Source organism: Motacilla alba, chromosome 1A, assembly GCF_015832195.1.
Source record: "Motacilla alba alba isolate MOTALB_02 chromosome 1A, Motacilla_alba_V1.0_pri, whole genome shotgun sequence".
Classification (NCBI taxonomy): Eukaryota; Metazoa; Chordata; class Aves; order Passeriformes; family Motacillidae; genus Motacilla; species Motacilla alba.
The window spans coordinates 49,963,263-49,978,627 of NC_052031.1; the positions used below are offsets into that span (position 1 = coordinate 49,963,263).

At 48.2% G+C, this 15,365-nt stretch overlaps 1 protein-coding gene across 3 annotated transcripts; it reads right to left on the reverse strand.

Annotated features, from left to right (window-relative positions):
• Positions 1-1,500: 1,500 nt before the first annotated feature.
• PICK1 (protein interacting with PRKCA 1) lies at positions 1,501-12,320 on the reverse strand. Of its 3 annotated transcripts, none has more exons than XM_038154860.1 (13): positions 11,249-12,320; positions 10,093-10,184; positions 9,434-9,545; positions 8,850-8,978; positions 8,660-8,726; positions 7,305-7,394; positions 6,822-6,875; positions 6,660-6,722; positions 6,183-6,316; positions 5,327-5,419; positions 4,446-4,496; positions 3,044-3,188; positions 1,501-2,793 (listed from the first exon to the last, which is right to left on the reverse strand). In XM_038154860.1, the coding sequence occupies exons 2-13, from the start codon at positions 10,131-10,133 to the stop codon at positions 2,552-2,554; spliced, it is 1,221 nt and encodes a 406-aa protein (XP_038010788.1). In that variant the 5' UTR covers positions 10,134-10,184; positions 11,249-12,320; the 3' UTR covers positions 1,501-2,551. The 3 variants fall into 3 exon arrangements, with proteins under 3 accessions (XP_038010788.1, XP_038010790.1, XP_038010791.1); XM_038154862.1 differs by lacking the exon at positions 11,249-12,320 and adding an exon at positions 10,687-10,961; XM_038154863.1 differs by lacking the exon at positions 11,249-12,320 and adding an exon at positions 10,518-10,580.
• Between the last annotated feature and the right edge of the window lie 3,045 nt (positions 12,321-15,365).

Sequence of the window (15,365 nt, forward strand, 5' to 3'; positions counted from 1 at the left end):
AGGACAACCTTCCCTGGCATGCTTAAACCACTTCTAATCTGCTTTAGGACTGGATCTTTTATAAACACCCCTGGCCAAAGCTCTTTCTTCCGGTTTCCTGAACTGCTTCACCTCAGAGACCCTGGGGGAACCTGTGACTGTAACAAGGGATCAAAAACTAAGCAGAGGGCTACAGGGAAGGCAGCTTGTTGGGCCACCAAAAGTTGTGTTTCATTCCAGACCAGACTGACTACAAATTAATGGGTACTTGGCAGGATCCATTAAGCCATTTAAACACAGCAGGGGTGTGGGGACATGAAGGAAAGGGTTTCATTCTAGGTGCTGCCAAACAAAAAACAGCAGTAAATTATGAGCAAAATAAAGCTGTTGAAGAATATCAGTGTAAGAAGAGACAGAAGAACTGGAAATTGGAGGGGAGAAGGTAAACCCCATGAGGCTGTACTCTGTCCCACCATAGCTAACACCAGTGTTAGATCTGATATTGAGCTACTCGTAGCGGTGACTTTGGGCTTTTTCCTACTCAAACTCACTTAGAAATATCCCAAACAAGACTAAACCCCATACCAACCCCCAGATGCAAAGCTCTGGGAGAATGAGAGCAGCAGCAAGGGTGCTGGGGCCCTGCAGGCATTAATCCAGTGCTCCCAAAGCTCGTTTTCCCTCCCAACAAGGAAAGATCGCTGTTTCTGCTCGACCAAGTTGCTCTGCAGCTCTTTCCCCAGTAACCCCAGGCTGGGTTTCCCTTATTCACTAGTATGCCCTCCAAGAGGAGCTTACAGCTTCCCAGAGGTCCAAGGTCCACAGCATGAAAACAACTGCCCTTGTCAGCCAGGCCAGTCACTAGAACAAGGTCCTCTCTGTTTCCTTGTCACAAGCCAACATTTCCCACTAAGGCTCCCGCTCCTACATTATTTTCACAAAAGCAAATAAAAGCCCTCAGGGTCCGAGATCTCACTACAGACACTGCTGCAAGATTCCCAGACCTCTTCCTAAAAAACCCAGCTATGCTGCTTTACACTAGGTTTCAGTGGCTTTCAGACAGACTCTGCTGAAGCATTTCCCGTTCCCCTTCAACTGCTTCGTGTTTTGGCCCAACAAACAACTCTGAAAGAGGATCAGGGACTTAAGCATCAGCTGAAGCTTGTGATGCAACAGCTGAGCTGTGTGGAGAAGCTGGCCCTGGACAGGAACAGAGATGCCACCTTGGAGGGACTGAGGCACCTGGCAGCCTTTAAAAGGGTGGTGTTCCCCTGGGAAGCTAAAATGCAGAGCAGCTGGTATTACTGGAGGACTGACCTCGATACAGCATTTATAACTCTATTCCTCTGGAAATCTGTGCTGCACTGACCACCCCAGGTTGGTGTAGAGATTATGCACAGTAGGAGAAGACAAAAATGGCCAGCACATGACACCCATCTTCCCAAGATTATAGTTTAAGATTAAAACCAATGGAGGATAAGCAAACAAATCTCTCATAGGAAAGGCATGAAGGACATGAAATGAAATGTCACATATTTCTTTATTACAGACAATAGTCACTAAACCAGTCTGTTTAAATTCTCCAGAGCAGCTTGACCATGGATGGCTTTTTTCCAGGCACCCACACAGATGAAGAAGCTCCAAAAACAATCAAAGAGAAACACAAATAAAAAAAAAAACAAACATCTTGATCATAAATTAATGCACTTAAATAACTCCTCCCACAACCACTAGAATGTAATGACAGAGAAGTCAAAACCCCTGGCCTAAGAACACCACCACTCCCGGGAGTTGTGCTGCCCACTAACAGAGAAAGTGCCATCTGCATCTGGGATTGGCCCACAGGCGTGGAGGGAGGCGAAGAGAAAGGAAGGAGGAAAAAAGCATTCCCACTTACCTCAGCCTTCCTTTTCCCCCCTTCCCTTGTGCTGGGGAATGGCAGGATAGCTACTGCTGCTGGCTGGCCCAGAGGCAGCACAAAATAGTTGTGCAGAGAGGAGAGCATGCTAGTCATTCTTTACACTAAAAAAATCCCAAAGTCTCTTCCTCTCTCCACTCGGCTTTGTGTCCCCTTTCTAGTTTAAAGATGGGTTATTTCCACAACAGTCCTAAGGTGGATCCTCAGAAGGAGCTTGAAGACAGCAAGCAGTGCTGCTAACACTTCCCCACAGCACAAGGGGAGGACGGAAGTGGGCTGTTCTCACCATTTATAATCATCTCCAAACCCTTAACCAGCTTCCATGTGCCAGAGAGGAGCGGTGCTGCCCACGTGCTCAGCAGAGTCCTGCCTGCACAGGGGAACATGGTGGTGTAGGAGTGGCTTTTCCTCCCCCCACTGCAGTACCCAGGTTGAGTAGCAGAAGTTTCCAGGGGCAAAAAGAATTACCCAGGCAAACAAGCAAAGGAAAAGAGAGGAAAGCAGAGGTTGGTCCCAGTCCAACCAGCTACCCCACCCAAAGCAGAGGAGGAATCCCAGGCCGGACACACAGAGAAATCGCGGAGGATGAACGGCCACGTGAAATACACATTTTCACAAGTCTGCAGAGTCCTCCCTCTGGCCATGCTGACACACTCAGGCATCATCAATGAGCTTCTCTCCATTTGCATCCTCCCTCCCGCTACCCTCTCTCTCGCTTTCTCCTTCTTCTTCCGCCCCATCTGTGTACGTGTCCTTCTGCCCATAGCTGAGAGTGGTGCGGGCAAGGTCCACCTCGATGGGAAAGACATCCGCGTCCCGGAGCACGGCGTAGCAGTCGTCGTAGTACTTGGACATCGTGGAGACAAAACGCTGCAGCTGGAACACGATGTCCTGCACTGCAGTGGAGACATTTTGTGGGGAAAAAGTGTAAAAATTTCCTTCTCAAACAGCGTGAAGGCTGTGATCAAGCCAGTGTTAGATCCATCTCCTACACATTAATCCCCTTTTGCCCCTCAGGGCTGATGTCTTGGGTACAGCCACAAAGGAGTTCTTCAGCAAAGAAGAACTGAGCTGTCTTCTGAGCTGAGACAAAGGAGGAACACAAAGGCCAAAGTCATGTCTGCTGAACTCAGCAGTGTCACTCACCATGTTTCTGGTCCAGGAGCTCTATTTTCTCTAGCACGTCCTTCCTCATCTTGGCAAAGCGCGTGCGAGCCTCCTGACGGCAGCGCAGGATGAGGCGGTACTCGTAGTTCCCAGTGCTGACCCGGTAGAGAGGCTCACCCAGAGCCTGCCAAAAACACGGTGCCATTTTAGAGACTCCCACAGCAGTGCTGGCACACAAGTCTGCCTACCAGTGTAGACTCACAATGACCTTGGGTTATGACAGACCTTTCAGGCACATGGGAACTGCTGTCAGGAAGCAGCAACCAGGAGGAACACTGAGCATGTCAAAACCTGGCAGTCAGTAGGGCCACTTTGAAGGCCAAACACACACCAACCATGGTAAAGAAAAGCATCACTACTAGGCAAATACAAAAGGACGGGCACGTTTCAGCCCAGCATGGAGAGGTGGCATGGCTTCTTACCTGGACTAGTAAGACAGGCATTAACAACAAGTTTATATCAAGCACACAAAAATTCTGCCCTCCTCTGTAAGTTTTCCCTGTATGGATTGCATTATGAATTACGTATCTACACAGGGAACCCTCTTGTATCTACAACCATCCTGACACAATGCTGGAAACCAACAAGGAGGGACCTATACATTGTCCTGCAAAAGTCTGGAAAGGGCTACCTCTGTCAGCAATGAAGCATCCTTCCCTTGGACCTGTAAACACAACATACAGAAAAATCTGTGCTACGGACCATGGCTCCCTAACACACTCTGCACGTGCCAAACCCCAAAGGTGTCGCTCTGCTGGGCAAGACTGGGATTCTTTCCTTCCCATTTAGAAGGAAACATACAATGAAAGATTGTGATAGGAGTTTGATTCCTGCCTGGCACTTGGGAACTGGGCATTCCAAGAAATCAAATGCCTGCTCTGAGGTTGATACCAAGGATAAAAAAAGATGTTACTTTTATGCAGGGAAACTGGAATTTATGGGATACCTTTAGCTATTTTAAACAGAGCTGTTAAGGATTAAAGTCCTAAACTCTAAACTATAAACCTCCTATTGTTAAGAGATATCCTTTAATCAATTTCCTTCACTTATACATGCAGCTTCACATGCATTTTGCTACAGAGAAGCTAAATCTCCATTTCTAAGAAACAGGTCTTAATGATACACTAATAGTCTAATGTACACTACACACAAATGGAATCTGTGAAGATAACACCTTAATCCTCCTTACATAACCTAATAGTACTTAAACACTGAGAAAGGCAACCACTGAGCAAACAAGCTGCAGTGATTCCCAGGTAGCATTTAAGGATCCCTTATTTCTAATACATTAAGAATAAATGTATGTAATTCCTTAGGATGCATTCCCTAGTTTGGGTGCTGACAGGCACAGGAGTACTTTTGCAATTGTACTGATACTCACAATGCAGCTGTACTCTTCATCATCCATCTCTTTGACTTTCAGGCAGTAAGACTTTGCAGAATTAAAGATTAAAAAAAAGGCAAAACAAGAAGGAACTATTAAAAATTAGAAACAACTTCATCATCACCCATACCCGTGAGGTTGCACCATTCCAAACCTTCCTTCAGTGGACAGACTCTGAAGAAAGCACAGTGGGAAAAAGTCCTGTGTTCATCTACTCTTTGGGAAAAGACAGTACAAGAAAAGTACAAGATGGGAATAAATAACGAGGGAAACAAAAGGATTAATTGCAGGGAGGATTGATGTAGGAAGAGATTCTGCCATATTCCCTTGCCTTAGGGCTGCAGCTCCAAGTACTACTCTCAACAGGTAAAAGGAAATAGATTCCTTCAATTAGAGAGCAGGTGCACTGAGAAACCTTACCCTTTTTGGGTAGAAAATGAGGGCTGAGTGGAATGAAGGAGGAAAAAAAAAAGGCAAGGTCTAAATTAAAGCAAATATGACTTGATAGTTGTTTACTTTGGCTAAAGAGTATCCAAAATCACCTGAAAAATATGTAAGGGGGAGCTCTTTAGAGGAGTTCAAGAGTCTAAGTTGCAGAGGAACTCTTTAGAAATATATCAGGAAATAATTCTGGTCATGTAGAAAATAAGTCATATGGGTACTGTAAGATCTGTCTTACCAGTGAGAAGTGTTAAGTTAAAAGCAGGTATCTGAATCTGATACTGCAGTAATCTGGCAGTAGAAAAAACAGGGCATTCTCTCATGGATTATGGAAGGATGCATATGTGATCATATAGGCTAGATGTGACTCTCAGGATGATTCTATAAAACTTAATTTCAACCACCACTTAGGGAAAAAAAAAAAAAAAGCAGCTCACCAAATATTCAAACTTGACATCCAGGTATTTTTTGATAGTCAGCCTTGTGTCAGGAATAGCTTTATTCAGATAGGTATTCAAGTCAGTGAGCATCTGCAAGGGAAACACCCTCTTGCTGAATTAACACTAAAAAACATGACTACAATTCCAGTGCAACCTTTTACCCAGCACAGGTCATGAGGCTGCCTCAAAACTCTTCTTTGAACTCCAGCATATTTGAAAGAAAGCATTTGATCATGGCTCAGAATGGTTAGAGCCTCCTCTACTGTTACTGGCAAGTGGCTCCAGTGCTAGAAATGCTTGCCTCACTTCCACCTGGATTCATCTGCTTTTGACTCATTTTACTTTCAGCTGCTCCTGGAAACAGCTCTCCCTGATTCAAAGTTTCATGACCCAGCATCATCCATCCAAAAACAGTCCTGAAAGTGGTGCCCAAATCAACACTTAAATTCTCTCTTTGCTAAATTAAGTGCAGAGATCCCCTGGAGCCTCTCACTCAAATATATTGACTGAAATTCTTACATTGTTCCTGGGTTGCTTGCCTGAAATCTTTTAGTGACACAACGCCATTATGGGTACCAATATCAGGTACTAGACTGGTGAGTGAGACTACTCCCTCATCCCCAGAAGGAGATATATACCCATATGCAGAAGACATAGGAATAAGGTTGATATATTCCTTATGTTACCTCTCAGGTTCTTTTCACTAGGAAGAGAATTCCCTGAAGGAAAGCAGACAAGAATCCTTCTTCCCTTAATGAATGAACTTTTAAGACCACACCTTTAAAGACAGTCTTCTGCCTTTCTAGATTCCCCTCTTCTCCAAACCCTTTACTCCTATGGTTAAATTCTTTACCGGCTTGATTGTTTTCAGAAGGTGAATCCCAAACTTCTCGATGTTGCGATGGGCATCAGCAAACTTCACAAAGGCTTCACTGGCAGCTGGTTGTGGTTCCCGTACACCAATGACAGAGAAAACATCTCCAAATGCTGCATGAGCAGAATAAATACAGACAGATGAATAAAGAGGAGAGCACTGAGAAAAATCTTGTCTCCAGTATTAGAAGTCTCTCCCATAACCTTACAATTAGCTGGGGGAAGATGCTACATATTCCCTAGAGACCAGAGTTTGGCAGGGCATTTCCCCAATGTCTCATGTGAAGGACAGGGCCTGCGTTAGCACTACGACTGGTAATACAGGACAGCAGCCCTTCACAGCTCATTTCTGCAACCCTTGGTTTTTTTGAGTGAGGGAATCACACATCTAAGTACTGACAAAAACTCCTGAAACTGAAGGTCAAAGATTTGTGCTCCCTTTGTTAAGATTCTTTACCTCTGTGTGTCTGAGAAAGCTCAAAGAAAGCCCTGAGAAGACTCTTGGTGTGCTCTGTCAGGCCTGTGACAGAAGCCAGAAAAAATATTTAAGTCACTTCACTGAAACACAATGAAGGTATCCTTCTCTCCCATCGGCTGCCTGATGGAATACCAAGTTTACCTTTGTATAACTCTGCAGTCCTCTCCAGCTCCTCTAATCTCTTCACTAGTCCATCTAAATAGAAACAAGAATCAGAATACAGAATTATAACAGTAACATTCAGGACATGGTTAAGACCTGACTAGGTGGAAAAATAGGGAAAAATACCAGTTTCATATATTTGGTTCAAATTTCCCTCACCCCGTAATGCCTGTCCTGTGACACAACATGAGAAGCTTTTAAAATGACTGCAAACTTATTTTATAGTGTGGGGTCATCATCTACTGGCATTCACTAAGTTGGTCCCTGCTTTAAATTAATCTGACCTGATAACATTTAAGTGGCCACAAGGACAGGCTGTATCATTCAGAAGGGCAGAGACAATCACAACAGCAAGGCAGTGCAGAAGAAAAGAATGTGGACCATGCAAGCAACAATAAAAAGCAGGCAAACACAGGAGAGTAAGCATTCCATTAGGAAAATGTCCTCCTGGACAATACCTACCATTGCAAAGTATGGCTCGGCTTAGCCCCAGGGCATCTGCTGTCCCCGAGCTCATGTTCTCTACCAGCCGGTGCTTTACCTTCTTCAATACTAAAGGCCAAAACAAAGTTACAAACCAGCATCAGGGTCACTTCCACGGGCATGGAAAGCTCACCAGCATGTTTCACTGGTTTTCCAGGCACTGGATAAACTGCACTCAACTCAGTATTAAGGCAGCAAGAAGAAAGAATACCGTAGAAACAGGGCACTCTGGTCCAGCCACGCATAACACGTTTTCTAACTTGTCTATCTGCTCTGCTCTCACATCCTAAATATTTCAATCAATAGACCTCCAGCAATTCTCTTGGAAGATTGTACCAATCAATCACTTTGCTAAAAGCAAAGCACTTATTTTGATATTTAGAACTAAACTTTGCTTATGCTATCTACTGTATTATTTCAGCTGAAGTCAGGAGATGAGGCTGAAAGACAATCAGGACTTAATGCTCAGCATTGTCTCTTTCCTTAATTTTACCTTTTGAATCCTAGTTAAATCCTTTTGCCACCTCTTGATGGAATTTCTGCCTTTGGTGGTCATACCCCACAAATTACTATGCCCTCCTTGGAACCAGATGACTCAGTCACCTTTATTTACAGGCACACCTGCCTGCAGATCCCAAGAACTCAGCTGAAGGCACAGCATTCTGGAAAATACCATATTCTCATCACACTTCTTTTTTCCAGAAATCCATCTCACTATTCACAATTTTCCAGAACTCCTGTCAATTTATTAGCACCATAACCACCAGGAAAATAAATGAGAGCAAAGAGAATGGATACCTTTTGCTGAAAGTGAGAAAGGCAGACCATATGAAGGAGACAGCTGTGTAGGCTTAGTTCAAAACCAGACACTGTGTTTTAGCAATAAAGGCTCTCCTGTCTCCCATAAAACTTATGTTTGTACAAAACTCAGTGTAGACAGGTATTTCATTACGGTTCCCCATGGTTATAAATCACCACCAATGCCTTTCAATTGACACATATCTGTGTACATCTCAAAACAGATCAGCCTAACTTACACGTATTAAAAATAAATTAATTAAATTATTATGCAGTTGAGATTCATCATCCATGTTAAACAGAGCACAGAAAAACAAGCCTCCCACAACAACAATTAAATCTTGATTTAACTTTCAAGCCTATTTCAAAATGTCAGGGAAGGATTTTTTTTTAAACCTGTAACTCTCTTTGACAGTTTCCATTTGAAAACAACTGAGTTAAGAGCAAGAAAGGAAAACGATTTGGTTTTAGCTGGGACCAATCTTTCACCCTTCTGCATCACTTTAACATTCTAGGGAGAAAGAAAACAGTCTTACCAATATCCAAAGACTTGCCCTGCTTTGGGTCAGCCTGAAGCTTGTTGTAGTGTATTGTCACTTCTCCCTGCAGAAAGAGCAAACCCAAAACTGCTGTGCTGGAAGCAGGCAGCAGCGGCTCCCTTTACCCAAGAACAATAAGCTGCCAACTACGACCCAGAAGCTCCAGTGGCCCCCTCCTACCTCTCACCTTTACCATCTGTATCATCTTGGCCACCTCCACTTTGGTTTTCCCTTTGACGGATTTCCCGTTGACTCCAGTGATTTCATCCCCAGCTGCTACGGTGCCGTCCAAGGCCGCTGGAGTGTTATCAAACACCTACGGCAGAGCACAGGACGCAGTCAGGAGAAGGGGCAAGGCAGAGCTAAAGAGCACAAACCAAACAGCCGTGTTCCTCCTACTAGATCCATTTCTGACCATGGTGAAGCTGCAGTTTTCCCTCTTCCCAAACCAAGAGGTGGGCTGATCATCTTGTTCCCTCAGGAAGTTCTTGCCCCTAGGATGTGCCTCCTTGGGCACAGGATTTCCTGGTGTTGGGAGTGTCACACTGTTCCCCTGTGAATTCTAACATGCTCTCCAAGGAGAAGGATAATTCTAGCAGTCTCAATTTAATTCTTCCACACCTATTAGGGAAATCTTTTCACTGAAAAGTGAGATGTCATCTCCCACTTTGAGAAAAACAAACAGCATAGGGCTCGCTTTCCACGCTTCCCATCTCTCAAGCCAACACTGTTTTAAGAAGATGGCTTATTTTTTCCTTCCCATGCGCCCACCTGGACGATGTAGAGACAGGGGCAGTACTGTGCTCCTCCTCCAATGCTGATCCCAATCAGGTTCTGAGAGTCCTTCTTCAGGGTCACTGTCCCAGGTACAGTGGGGATGCCCCTACAAAGAGAAGGGAATAAGTGAACGCGGGCAGAGCTGCCTGCATATGAAACAACTCCGGTATCTGAGTCAGTACAAATGGAAAACATCATGGGCACCAAATTCATCCGAATTCATTCCCTCACCTCTGCCACAGAGTCCATCAGCATGGGCCAGCAGGGAGACATTCTGTGCCATCTTTTTCTTGGGATTGCATGCAAGGATTAGAGGTGAGACACCCTCATCCTTGGCTAGGCACTGAAGAAACACTATCATGCTTCAGTGTTTCACCGGGGGTGAGAGAAGAACTTGCACAGCATAAATGTGATGCAAATCAAGTGCTCCATGTTAAATGCAGGACAGTCACAAATATTCTCCTTTGCTCACCAGCAGAGTGATACCTCATCCCCACTCTCCAGAGGGAGCAAGAAATCAGCACTGAACAGGAAGGCTGATGTTCAGCACAAAGTGTCACACAGAGGTAAATTTATCAACTCTCATTAGGTCTTAGCTGCAAATCCTACTTCCATTGTAAGAAACACCAGGAAAAGACAAGAGAAATACTCACAGCTTATCTTCCTCAATATCATAGTCCAAATCTGCAAACATTGTTTTGGTTCAATGGAGTCTGTTTGTCTGAAGCTGCTTATTCCAAACTCCCTGGAAAGAAAGAACAGAATAAACCCAATAAAAGAATGATTGCAACAGAAAAGAAAGAAAAAAAACCCCAAAAAACAAAAACAGAGAACCAGCCTGTCACCCTTATCAATCCCCTTTTTCTGTTTTGCAATGCCACATTATGGTCCCTGCTCGTATATCAAAAGATGAAAAATTAGTCAAGTGTCGCTGGTTTTCTGCTCTGCCTGCCACAGGATAAAGCCCTCGAGTTTGAATGCTGCATGTTCCAAACCCAAGGCTGACACGCGCGCAGCGTTTCCAAAGCACGGAACAAAACGTGGTCCCTTCCCGCAGCTGTTTCTTCCCACGCTCAACCTTACAACACGGCCGCTAAAATACTCAGTTCTATCCCCGACATCCATCACACATCTCCGTGCTCTTGAGTTCACAGCAAGTCACGTCACTTTCTGACGTTCACCGCCTGTTTCGGCAGGCCGTGCTCAAGCTTTCCACCGAGAGCCTCATCATTTCCCCAGGCACAGACCTCGTTTCCATTTAATTCCGGGCAGTAATTAACCGGCACGTTTGGGTTCCGCCCACCCTTGGGGCAGCACCCAAGGCACGGCGACGTCGTGAGGGTGGTCGCCTCCACCACACCCGACCCTGAAGGACCCGGGCTTCACCGACAGCTGAGCGTGCCGCAGCCCCCGAGGCGGGGCGGAGCAGGGGCTGCGGGCAGGGGCAGCGGGCAGTGCCCGGCCGGGCTGGGGCTGCGGGCAGGGGCTGCGGGCAGGGGCTGCGGGCTGGGGCTGCGGGCAGTGTCCGGCCGGGCAGGGGCTGCGGGCAGGGGCTGCGGGCTGGGGCTGCGGGCAGTGTCCGGCCGGGCAGGGGCTGCGGGCAGGGGCTGCGGGCTGGGGCTGCGGGCAGTGGCTGCGGGCAGTGTCCGGCCGGGCAGGGGCTGCGGGCAGGGGCTGCGGGCTGGGGCTGCGGGCAGTGTCCGGCCGGGCAGGGGCAGCGGGCTGGGGCTGCGGGCAGTGTCCGGCCGGGCAGGGGCAGCGCCCGGGGGCAGCCGCGGGGGGGCGTCCCTGAGGGGCCCCCAGGCTCACCGGAAGCGGCCGCGCGGCGCCGTCAGCCCCCGCTGGCACGTCACAGCCGGCGCCGCCCGGAAGCGCCCGGCCGAGCCCCGCCCCCCGCGCCCTCGCGTTGCCATGGGGACCGAGGGAGCGGGGCTCGGTGGGGCCGGAGACGCCGAGACTCGGGGGTCGCGGTGCCCTCATCGCTCTCCGCAACCCCCTGAAAGGAGGCCGTAGCCACGTGGGGATCGGCCTCTTCCCCCAGGCAATAAGAGCACATAGTCACAAGCTGCACCAGGGGGGTTTAGGTGGGATATCAGGAGGAATTTCTTCACGGAAAGGGTGGTGGACACGGGAACGGGCTGCCCGGGGAGGTGGTGGAGTCTGCGTCCCTGGAGGTGTTTAAGGAGAGACCGGACGTGGCACTCAGTGGTTGACATGGTGGAGTTCGGTCACAGGATGGACTCCATGATCTCAGAGGTCTTCCCCAACCTAACTGATTCGGTGATTCTGTGAAATTGCTTGGCACAATCACGATCAGCAGGGACCCGAGGAAGCATCGGATGCCCCCGGATGTGGAAGCCAGTCAGCGCAGCTGTGTGCAAAACCGCTGCACCGCCATGTGTGCCGCAGGATCGCCAGGCTTCCACGCGTTTTCTCCTCTGCGATGTGTGTGGGGGCAGTGGTTGGCTCTTCAGATGGTTTTCCTGCCTCCATCATGACAGCACCACCACTGGGAGAATGCTTTGATTTCCCAGAGAAATGTGGTCACCTTGTTGCATTATGTGTCATCTTTTCCAGTTGCTCCTGGCTTCTGAGCAACTACCAGGCTTCCAAACCCAACTTAGTGAGTCAGATCAAAAAAAACCCCACAACCCCCACTGTACCCTTTGAATTGAAAACTCCTCCGTGACTAGGAGCAAGGGCTGGCCGTGGCAATGACCTCTCCTGCTGGCTGAGGGTGGTTCGTGTTTGTGGTATGCAGCCCCGTGAGCCTCTTGTCTGCATACATCAAAACACTGACTGAAGCCACCCACAGTGCTGGACTACAAGGGGTGAGAGTGTGTTGTTAATAATAATTTTATAGTCCTGGGTATAGGGTGTGATTTATTTATGAGGGGAGCTGAATGAGAAATGCAGTCCTTCAGGTGGGAGCTCTCTGAAGAAAAGCGACTGGCATCCCGACCCTGGCCACTGACAGGAGTGAAGCTCCAGAACGGATGAGCCAGACCTTGATCTCTACATGAAGAGCTTGCTGGGGCTCAGCAGTGCAACAGCACTTGGCTGTGGCTGCAGGTGATACAGAGAAGACAGACCCAGACTCTTCTGGGGGTTTTTTCACAGCTAAAGACAAGAGGAAGGGGTATTGCAGGATGGAATTCCAGTGCAACAAAAAGAATAATAATCACTGTGAGGATGGGTAAGCACTGTTACATCAGCCCAGAGAAGTGGTGGAATATCCATCCCTAGAGACAGTGACAATTTAGCTGGACAGATTGTGCCATGCTGCGGTCCTGGGAGAGACCCTGCCACACAAGCGGTCACCCCGCAGAGCCCTCCCCAAAGCTGGCAGCACGTGCAGAGAGCTGGATAGGCGCAAATGTCACACGGGCGGAACTCGAGCCCGCAGTCCGCTGCAGGCCCCGGGGGCTGCTCCGTGCGCGGGCCCGTGTCCCGCGCTGTCCCCCGCCGCCGCCCCGCGCTGTCCCCCGCCGTCCCGCGCTGTCCCCCGCCGCCCCGCCCCCCCGCGTCCCGCGCTGTCCCCCGCCGCCGCGCTCGCGTCTGAGGCTGCAGCGCCACCGTGCGCTCAGCGCCCGGAACTGCTGCGGCGGGGGTGGGCTGGCTTCAGGGCTCGCCAAGGTGGGATATTTCTCCTATCTTACTGCAGAGGGGGAAAAAGAGGTTTTTCGCACACACAGGAGAAAACCTGCATAACGTGAATCATTTTCTTGCGCCCAGCGGGATTTCTCAGAGCCTTGTGCATTGGCTGGGTATCAGGCTGGTTAAAAGAAGTTGCAGGACCTCATTTTCCCCGCTGCCCACTTTTGCTACTAGAGCTGCAAGGGAAATGAACAAGCAGTGAATGTTTCCTTTGCTGGCATCTCCTGCCATTCAAAAGAAAGACAATAAGCAGAACTCGCCCGAGGTGAAAAAGTAGACCTGCTGACACTGACAAGGCCAAAGCCTGTAGGTCTGATGTGCCTTGTTTTGTGCCGCTCCAGTGAAGTGTGCGTGTTGTGCATGTCCTTCAGTACATCCCCAAAGCATCAGCCTTTGTACACATGTGTTGGCTGACTCTGCCTTTTGTGCACAGCTGCCCCAAAGTGTCCAAGATCGATTGAATTCTCTCTGTGTGAGATGGAGAATGAATCTGCACGCGCCCTAAAGCCATGTCTGTCTCAATAGTACAAATCTATCGCCTGACCGCCTGACCGCCTCCTCCCAAGGGGAGAACTAATGAATTGTTGATGAAAATGGTTACCTAAAATCCAAAAAAAGTAAGGTTAGCCAGCATTTTAAAAAATCCCAAGAAGCTGTTCATTTTCAAGAATAGGTCTGATTAATTGTATCAAAAATTTGAAATGCAGCTTTCTCTTGAAAATTGGGCACATTGCTCACAGTCTACCAATATGGCTTTTATCAAGAGGACTTGGTTTGCACATACCGAGATTTTTCTATCCACAAGTACACAATCCATGAAAAGTTTGACTCTGAGAGTCAAAGCTCCCTTCTGCTTGTCTTTCATCACGTGTAATAAGGAGTCTGCTAGCAGATCACACGTTGCATGACTGGTTAGCTTCTTGGCACTCAGATGTATTTCTGTGTACTGGGGCCGTGCTGAATCTCATGTTTCTGGCTGCTTTTCTGCTACTGTTTTCAGTGTCAACACAACTAACTCTGCACTAATATCCTCCTTGATTGCTGTCCCTTGAGCCATGTTGTCTGTTTTTGGGGGAACTTCCAGTGAGTAAGTGTGGGCATTGTATTCCCTGCCCATCACCACCCAGCCTGCCTGCCCTATCCCTACCCCGCTTCTGCCCGCACTCGCAGCAGCCTCTATAGGGGCAGGTGGGACATGGCCCTGTTGGGGTGGAATAGGGGTCTGCTTTCACTGGGTGTTTTCATCGTCCTTCCTCTGAAATTTCCTGCATTTAGAATTCTCCAAGCTTTATCCAGAGGGAAGTTGGGGGAAATGGACAATGCTCTGTAGCAGATGCATTGTATATCCACGTGCACCAAACATGTTTCAGTGCACCTGGACTTTGTCCCTACAGATTTCTTCTCCCAGACAAGGAGATAGGTCTCAGGGGCATCTGGTGCAGCTGTTACCTTTATGAAAGCATTACTCACAAAGTCATTGCTTGCAACCTGAAAAACCTTAAGGTAACTTAAACTAATGGGTTTTCTGAGACCCTGCAGGTGGAAAGCAGGAGCTCTGGCTTGGCTGATAATTTTTTATTTGTTAGGCAACTTTTAGGCTTTCCAATCCAGGGGCATGACTACACTCTGTTGGGCAGCCCAGGGGCACTACTGGTGTGGCAAGGCGCTATCAAAGCTTGCGGTCCTTGGGATGAGCCCTTGGGATGTTGAGCTCCACAGCGGACTAGTGACAGGGCATATAGGGGACCACATCTCATGAGCAGTAGTAGAGTGAGGGGTGGGAAACAGGCAGAGACTTGCCCTCATTATGCATGGGTCTAACATGCCCAATTACTCCATCCTCTCCTCACCTCTGCAATGTAAAAGACTCTTGTTGAGAGTGGTCATAACTCATGGTGAACACCCTGCCTCCCCCTTACCCCTTTCACACCCACTGCTCTCCATTTTCCTTCCAGAAAAAAAAAAAAAAAAAAGTGTCTTTGATGAAATGAAATGGCTCAGTCAAAGAACCCCTCAAATGGTTGGGGACCCCTGCAGTTGGCCACCCTTGCCCACTTCCCAGCTCTATTTCTGGCTGAGTTTGGAGTTTAAGTGGGCTGACCTTGTGCCCTGACTGCCCTGGGGGTCAGTGATGAAAGCGGATGGAGGCTTCACAGTCAGGTCTCTTGTGTGTGACTCTTTTGTTCCCAGGACAAGGGTGTGCAGTGCCTGGGACAGTGCTTAATTGTTTGGGGGCACTGCTTTACCCGTCATGCCCTTCTCCGGGTGG